This window comes from Aplidium turbinatum, chromosome 7 (genome assembly GCF_918807975.1).
Source record: "Aplidium turbinatum chromosome 7, kaAplTurb1.1, whole genome shotgun sequence".
Taxonomy (NCBI): domain Eukaryota; kingdom Metazoa; phylum Chordata; class Ascidiacea; order Aplousobranchia; family Polyclinidae; genus Aplidium; species Aplidium turbinatum.
This window is the reverse complement of record NC_137478.1, coordinates 9,350,797-9,359,768: the sequence shown is the minus strand read 5'-3', so window position 1 is coordinate 9,359,768 and position 8,972 is coordinate 9,350,797. Positions and strand designations below refer to the sequence as shown.

At 36.6% G+C, this 8,972-nt stretch overlaps 1 protein-coding gene across 1 annotated transcript; it reads left to right on the top strand.

The window, feature by feature from the left end:
* Positions 1–255: 255 nt before the first annotated feature.
* On the top strand, positions 256–6,283 carry LOC145774713 (uncharacterized). Its single transcript, XM_082586004.1, has 8 exons — positions 256–530; positions 701–788; positions 1,449–1,588; positions 1,876–2,004; positions 2,378–2,539; positions 2,895–3,307; positions 3,468–3,658; positions 5,019–6,283. The coding sequence occupies exons 1-8, from the start codon at positions 335–337 to the stop codon at positions 5,275–5,277; spliced, it is 1,578 nt and encodes a 525-aa protein (XP_082442130.1). The 5' UTR covers positions 256–334; the 3' UTR covers positions 5,278–6,283.
* The last annotated feature ends 2,689 nt before the right edge of the window (positions 6,284–8,972 follow it).

The following is an 8,972-nucleotide window of genomic DNA, read 5'->3' as shown; positions in this document are numbered from 1 at the left end:
GTCGTTTCAGAGCTCAGCAAGTAAACTCCTTTCCAAACCCTTCCTTACAACAGTCGTTTCACCAAGCAAACGAGACAAAACCGATAGTACAAAAACAGCCTCCTGTGCACTAACAAATCCGTCACTTGAGGAATCGAGAAAATTGCGATTTTCTTCTTGTAAAGAATTTTTTGCTTCTGCAAAATTTAATCCAAATGCTTTCACTGAAATAAAAAATACCTCATCGAACGTCGTAAGAAAAACGTATCCCTCAAATGTCTTAACATGCAATCATTCTGAAGCTGTTAGAAACTCCATTGGAAATGAACTTTTGAGGTTAGAAAAAAACGAAATAATGTGCAAATTTTGTGGAAAAACGTTTTGCCATGAAAGCGACCTTCTGCTTCACCAACAGTCTCACACCGGAGACCTTCTTTGTAAATGCTATCTTTGCAGTTACCACTGTTTGCAGTCCTGCGAACTCAAGCATCACATGAAAATTCATCAAAATAAAAATGAGACAACAATTCCTGAAATTGAAGAAGCAATGGGTAATATTTTCAATATCCAATTTATTCACATTTATTTAGATTTAGTGAAAAAATGTACAGTGGTTATCTTGCACTGTGCAGTTCCATTTGATAACATTTTGAAACATTTGATTTTAAAACTTCGTTTTCTAGTTGAAACTTTTAAATACAACAATTTTTTTATTCATCAGATATCGACAAAGTAAGTGATAAACATTTGTCTTTCACCACTGACCCCAGCTGCAAAGAAACGGGCTCAGATAAAAAAAAAAAAAATCGGTAAGTTTTTTATGTTAATTGCAAAATAGTGTTGAAAATAATAATGTACTGCAGTGCAATGCAACATTTCAATCAAGGTTTGTCTGTCGGATTTACAGAAATCATATCAAATTAGTGTCATCGTTTGAAAATGCCAGAAAAATCTCAATATTATTGCGATAAATACCAAATTCCAAAACCAGGAGTTTCGCTTAAAAAGTTGAAGATCTTTATATAATTCGTTTTCTTACTTCGATGCTGCAATGCAAAAATATACTGTATTTTAATGTGCATTTCATACTCGACTTTTCTCACGTAGATAAAACTGACTCCTAAAGTAGCCTATAGCAGTTGTTTTTGTTTTTTTTCTGATTATTCTTACACGTCCTCTAATGATAATGATTTAATGAGCGTGCATTCATGTTCTTCTCAACATCTTTGTCACTCTGTCTAACCTGAAAATGTTTCTTTCGCGCAACTGAAAATGATACTGATTGGTGGTTGTAATTTCTAGGCTACCATATAACAGATAGCCTATCAAGTTTTGTTCTGACTTCATTTTTGTGAAGCATTTTGGTTAAAATGATCAAAATTATTCACTCCTTTCTTTGGCTGGGATGATACAAGTCATGGCTTCCTTCAGTGCACGCAGTTCGTCATGTTCAAGTCTTGTGTTTTCAGGTTCACATGGACTGGTTCCATTTCTGCATCTCCTCTTACATCTCATTGTTTGAAACGATGTCGGTCTGAGGGAGATATCTGTTCCAAAAAAGACCCACAAAAAAGAAAATCTCGCTCTATTTCTACTTCATTGAGCAAACGTAGGCTAAGTTAATTTTCAACAACGATGTAAAGTTTAATGTTCGATACAAGGCCGAAAGGCCTAGTTATTTTACAAAGCAAGACCAGCAAGAAAATATTAGAGAACTGAACATAAGTTTTGCAAATAGTCCAGTAGGCTAATAAGCGCAATATACAAATACGAAGTAAAAAACAAAAAAACAAATTTCATTCTTTTAAATTTTAAAAAGATGAAAAAAGTATTTCGCTTTCTAAAACTCCTTGAAAGAAACTTTTAAACACAAAAATTTTGATTACGCTTATTTAGCATCCAAAGGTCATCTTCAGCATCTCTTTCCATCAACTCAATTGGATCAATCATCTGAAATTTGCACAAACCCTGTCGCGAAATCTTATCGGCTTCTAGCCTCCTCAAATGAAACCAACACAGAGCAAAGTAAGTCGAGATAAAATAAAGTGGATTTGATGTAAAGTTAAATATTTGTCCACTGAAATAATATAAAAGTTACTTTTATGTATTTGTAGGCTGCCTGTAGCGTATTCAGATTTCGGTCTGGTACATTGAGTAGACGGGAAGGCAAGTAAGCCAATCCTAGTGTCCAATTTACCTGTTTATCTTAGCGTCCTGCAGAAGCTTTTACCACTCATACTGATACAATTTCTTTTGGAAACTAACTAATATTGTAATTTATACTTCAGTGCGCAGTGTTTATCTTAGATTTAAAAGCTATGTTAGGATATAGGCCTACCATGAATATGTATCTCATATTATCATCAGACCTTAGATATTCACATTAATTTGCATCCAGATAAAAGTGATCGCTCTCAAAGAGGAGACTCAACATCTAGCGACAACGAACTAAAACTTTCGGACTCTTTGAAATTACCTTCTATGACAACAAATGCAATGGGCAATCACAGAGTAGAATCAAACGCCACTTTTGGTTTGAAGAACAAGTTTCAGAGCAGAGGTATAAATTCAATTCCTGCAACACATTTTCTAACAATAACCAATTGTTTCCCAATATGATACAAATTTGTTTTTGTACCGCCTTGAAAACTACAATTTGGTGAAGATGTAACTTTATTGAACTACAGTATAGCCTATAAGCAGAAGAAACCAAGCCACGACTCGGCGTTTGAGATAATACTATAAAAAAACAATCTAGAAAAGCTCATCAAATCCTATGTTATTATTATGTTAAATGCCATGTCGATGCTTAGTTTAATCTGCATTGAAAAAAATGCTTTGTCTCTCACTTCTAGAGTAAAATTTTGGTCAAGATCTTACCAAAAATTTCGAAAATAACTGTAGAGCTTTTGCAGAGTTACAAGCATACGAAAGAGCACATCCTATGCCATTTGAACCTTCATCTGCTTGGAAACTGTTGGGGAACAAGCGGAATTCGTTTATGAACAGTGAAGAAACACCGACCTTTTCATACCTTAAAGAATATCACAACATCCTAGCACTTAGGCAGCACATGCAACAAGTTTATGATGATGCAGCAAAGTTTGAGTCGCAACATCGCTATGTTTCTCCTACAATTGGATTTGGCCAGTTTTTTCCTGTTCCACAACCAGCTGATATTTCTTCTGCCTTAGGTATTCATTATAATAGGCCATTGTCTGCCCCTAAGTCCGCACTATCAAGGCAAGGTGGCCGCAAAAGCGAGAAACCTCCAATTCGCCATAGACTTCGACGAGTACGCAACGACACTTGTCAGTTTTGCGGAAAAGTAAGTAAATTATCATAAATATCTACTCTTTCTGCTGTATCTTTGTGGCTAAGTTTTGCTATTAGCTAAACTTTGTTTAACAAGGTTGTTTTTATTCACAAACAAAAATACTTTTGGTTCTTCTACAATTTTTAATCATCAATTCACTGCATTGTTGCAGATTTTCCGCAATACATCCAACCTAACTGTGCACCGACGCATGCACACTGGTGAGCGACCATATAAATGTCGTTTATGCGACTACGCATGCGCACAGTCCAGTAAGTTAACGCGTCACATGAAAACTCATGGTGTGAAAGGCCGTGAAGTCTACCGCTGTGAATTATGCGCAATGCCATTTTCTGTTTACAGGTAAGTCCAATTGTATGTTTTATAAGTTTACAACTTTTAAGAATATATTACAAATCTCTTCTTAAGAGCTCAATAGAGCCTACGGTACCAACAATGTGCAAATCCAAGATGCGAGTAGATCAAATGTAAATAAAAGATAAAGAAGTCTTTGATCTGCTTAGTGGAGTAGGTAAGTTCAAAAAACCTCATCAAAAATAAATATCTAAATATATTAATGATGAATTTGTTTGTATCAGACATACTTATAGTTTAAATATGTTTGAGATATCTAGGCCTACAACAAAGTAGGCTATATGGATTGGCAGAGTAACCTTACATATGGTTTACCGTAGTCTGCATGATAATCTATGTGTGGTATGACCACTTAGCGTAAACAAGCCTACAGTAAACCTGCACCCTAAGGTTAGTATCAACAACACAGTATTATTCTGCAAGTGTCTTTTTCTGCAGGGTTAGCTTCGATAGCGTTGCTGAGTGCTTAACGATTTTAATTAGACTATGTTTAATGTATATACCAGGCCCGTAGTTGCCGGGGGGGCTTGGGGGGCAATGCCCCCCCCCCAAGCTCAAAGCTTTTAGTTATTTCCTTGTAGAAACATAAGCATTTTAAAACGTTTGTCTGACAATCTGCTGCGTTTGGGACGCATAATGTCCTTTCCAAGCGAAAAAATGCGTTCCACAGTCGCGCTGGATGGTATTGGTGTGTTGTATTTCAAAAACATGCCTTGAAAACGTTTACTCTGAAAGGTAGCCTATCACTATTCTAAGCGTGCTGTGATGGTTTAGCATATATAGCCTAAATCTTTTAGTGGGGTCCACTGCACCAACATCGCTCTTTTCAGGGGCACAGAGCTCTTGAAATAAAGTATCTTCAACCTCCGTGATGACATTCATTAATTTTTCGCTTTCTCTCTCTGATCCCTCGTGCTCTTTGTTTCAAAGTTCTAAAAATCCACATTTCCACCGCTTAAAATTTTTATTTTTTGTCCTGAAAACACCAGGAATGGCATTTTAGAGCATATAAAAGTGCAACATTTTCTGGGGGGGGCATGCCCCCAGAACCCCCTAGGAGGCTCGCGCCTTCGGCGCTTGTCCGTTCCTGTCACTTTATGACGTCATATTTAACATCACCATTTACAGCACCCCCATGGCCAAAAGTCACGAGCCGCCACTGGTGCATAGCCTTTTACTTCGCAACAGCTTTTGAGCCCCCCCAAGCTAAAATGTATAACTACGGGCCTGGTATATACGTAGCCTATTATTCAATCGGATCTACTGTAGATTACCTTTCGTAGCTAATCGACGCATTACTGCGGAAATGCTAGTCACTAATATTACTGATTTAAAACATTTTTTGCAGTACTCTTGAAAGGCACATGAAGAAAAAACATGGCAGCAGTGTCAGTTTTGTCAAAAAGTTGAATGAAAATCGATTTCGTCCACCATCTTATCTGGGGAGAATGCAAGCCAGTTCATTCGGAGCTGATTTTATGAAGGAGCGACAATGCGTTTCTCGCCTGCTTACCGGTCACAAATCTCCGCCAGGGTACTCAAGTTTTCTCGTTCCTTCCAGAGGAACATACCCCGTTGGAAGTTTGTACAACATAAGCAACAACTGAAGGGAAACTTCAGTTAACAGACAGTTTAACGGACAAAGTTTTCCACAGAGCATTTCATTTGCTTTGACTTGTTATACAACTACTGACTTTTACAATGCTTTGTGTTTGTTGGAGGTTTATGCAGTAAACTGATTGACTTTGTGGTCATGTAAACAAAATTCAACTTTTCTCCCACAACAATAATGTTGGTTTGCTTAAGTTTTTGACAGAACAAGTTTACCAGATAAAAACGTTTGCGAATCATCTGGCCAATAGTTTTATATTTTTGTTGCTTAGGCCTACTATTTAATTTTCTTTGTAGCCTAATGTTCTTAAAAATTGGTCTATTTTCGTATTCGAAAATAGCCTAGCTAGGCTCACACTGTACAGTAGCTTAATGTTGAGAAAAGAATATTGGTAAACCGGAGCATTGTTTTGTACAGCACTGTTGTTGTGTGGAAATATTCAGCAAAAACTCGTTTAAAAACACATACAATCATTTCTGTTTAAAATTTCTTGTTGACCAGTGTTATTGTTAGTGTGGAAATTCGTATTGATAAGTAAGTATAATATGTGTTTGATGTGTTCATACGGTGTTTAATATGTTACTCAGAATGCCCTTACCTTTGTTTGCGCATTTACGCCTGTATAATTACTGTGTCAGTGAAAAGTTTAGGATTTTCTAGCTGACAATGATGTTGTACAATCCTAGAAGAGTTCAATTTATACTTTATACTTTTATTATCTGCCGAGTTCCTTTATTTTGATGTAGACATGTAATTGCAATAGACATCGTACTTTTAATTTATACACAGTTCTAAAAGTGCTCGTCTTTAACTGTAGACTGACTATCTTGTTACACGGAAAAGATCTGGTTTAAGTGGGCTGTAGATAGGCTAACTATATTTTAATACAGCAACAGCCAACTTTAATTATTTGATTGTTTTGCATGTAATTCTATCTTTGATTTTACACGGTACGCAAAAGAATCGCTTATTTATTGACATTGAAAAAAAGAAGGTTTCAAAAAGTTTATTGGATTTGTAACAAATTTCTGTGCTTGGTAAAACTACAGAAGTATGCATCCTGCGGTAACAACAAACCTACTAATTGTGGTAGCTGCCAATTGCGAAACAAATCTAGCTCAGTTGCCGCCGAAGCTTGGTGTTTTTCGTGGACAATAATACTCTCAGATGTTTATGGCAACGGATGACCAGGCAATTAAAATACTAAAAGAAAAGAAGAAGGTGCCGTAGCCTATTATCGTTAGCCTACTCGATGAAAAGCCACCGAAACTCCCTATACAGTAGACTATGTAGGCCTACGTAGAAATTACTTATTTCACACATTGTACAACCTATCTTTTATTTTCACTCTTCACATAAATTAACAGATCTTTACAAACCAATATAAAAGACAGCTTAGTATGAAGAGTAAACTTTTCTTTTGGCTTATTGATAGTAAAATTTACAACACGAAACAGCTTGAAGTAGTGATAATAACCTTATGGTTTTATTTATCATCGCTCTACAACTGCTGAGGTCTTTTAGAACAGGGCTGATTTTTAGTTTTGTATCAAAGTTGAAGCATGGCCACCTGTAGATGCGGCCTGATTTGTCACATTTTGCAGATTTTGATTACAGCTACTGCTAGTGCTTGACTGACATTTTTTGAGATGATTTCACTTTTGGGTGTTTCCTAATGACATAAAACTTTTTTGTTGTCTTGGGGAAGCAGTAGCAAATGAGAAAAAGTAAATTGAAAAACGCAAAATCAGACTGTTATTGAAAAATTAACAGTCTGACTAAAATCTTCGAAATCAAATTTTCTTTGTTTTTCAACATGTGAGGATGTTAAAATCTATTGTGTCATCTGGGGAAAAGAGTAAGCAAGCGTAAAAATCTAATTTTTAGAAAAAATTATTTAAACGTTTGCCCAAAGTTAGAAAAACCTGGAAATTTCTGCAAAATGTGACAAATCAGGCCGTATCTTTAGGTGGCCATGGTTGAAGCATTAATACACAGGTAATTGCATAGTTGCATTATAATCGGTGTTTATATTAAAGATAATGCGAAAGACTATCAATTGGTAAGAACACAAAGTTAAGATTACTGCGAACTCTCGTTTACCCAAGTGCCACGTATGGATATGAGATTTGGACATGCAAAAAACATGACTAAATCTGTGGTTCCCAACCTGGGGATAAATTGCGGGGTTCCCAACCAGGAAGGTAATATGTGATAGGCCTACCATACGCGTAACCAGGGGGGCGAAGGAGGCCATGCCCCCCTCCTCTCACCGCCAAAAAAAACTCAAAGTTTGGATTCCGAAGTTGCACCTTTTGTTTAAAATATAATAAAATTTGTAAAAAATTACATCGTTTTCCAAGACATCTGGCAATTACCACCCCCCAGAACTTGTTTTTGATATGCAGAAAGACACCAATAAATTTTGGAAAAACAAATGAACGAAGTATTTTTAAATCACATTCCGGCTTTGCGTGAAGAGCCTGATTACTTCTCTACAGAGCGTTCTTGACCATGACCCCAACGACCTGAACGTTTTGCTGAACATATACAAAGAAATGTGATGTACTCGGAGTAGCTGACAAGAGCTGACAATGCCCAGAATAGTGGAGAAAGACACAATCATGTAGTTTCCGAGTCAGCAGCTATCTTTACTTTGGCCTGCCAAAAGATTAAGTATACCATGCCAGCCATGCGCTTTGGAGCGGTGTCGAACAGACATCTCTATGAACGTCTCGAAGAAATTACTTCAGTTATTTTCAGTTAATAAATGGTGTTAATTAATAACTGATTAATAATAATGTGTAATTATCAGTAGTAGGACGAATGCTGCAGAAGAAGAAAAAAAACTTTAGAACAATATACTGCAACTGACATCAGAATAAAAATAACTGACTCACTGACGCCATTTTAAGCGTTGTGCAAATAACATTTTCTTTACCAGAACGCTAGATTTGCTTATTCCAGTTGCCAACTGTTTGTTCTCAAAAGTTTGATCACTTGTCTAAGTTTTCTGTCTTAGTTTGAGGTTTTCTAAGTAGGCTATAAGCTATTAAGCTAAGCTACATCTGTCACATATACAACTCTTTGTGTTGAGTTCAGGGGCGTTGACAGGGGGTTATAGGTGGTACTTTTGGACCCGGGCCCGGAATATTTAAGGGGCCCGGATTAAAAAAATTCCCCGCGATTTCAAACATTATCAAGATCTTAATAGACTATAATCAGATCTAAAGGAATTGCCATCAGAGGTTAAAACAGCCATTTCAGCTGTCAGATGGTAAAGTACCGGGCCCACCAGCTTTCTGGTGGTAAAATATAGCCACTTCAGCCACCAAACAGTAAAATAAGAATTTAGTCTAGTATAGTGATTTCCCTAACCACGTATATTACCCGAAACACGAATTTCAAAATAAACAGGCTAATATTTGTTCAAACTCAAAAACTAAAATGGCACAGGTAAGAAGATTGCCATCCCTATTTCCGCACTAAAAATTAGATCAAAACCGCTTTTCAGATTGCAGCAATCAGCAAATGTTTGACCTATAGACCCAAACACCTTTCCCAAATCAAATTAAAAACTTTCTGACTGTCTGCACTAACTTTGCTGTAAATTCTCTTCTGGTGAGCCTAGAGTGACCAGTGAAACATCATTGGAATCGGGAAGTGATACTCTAGCGCCATGTGACAAAC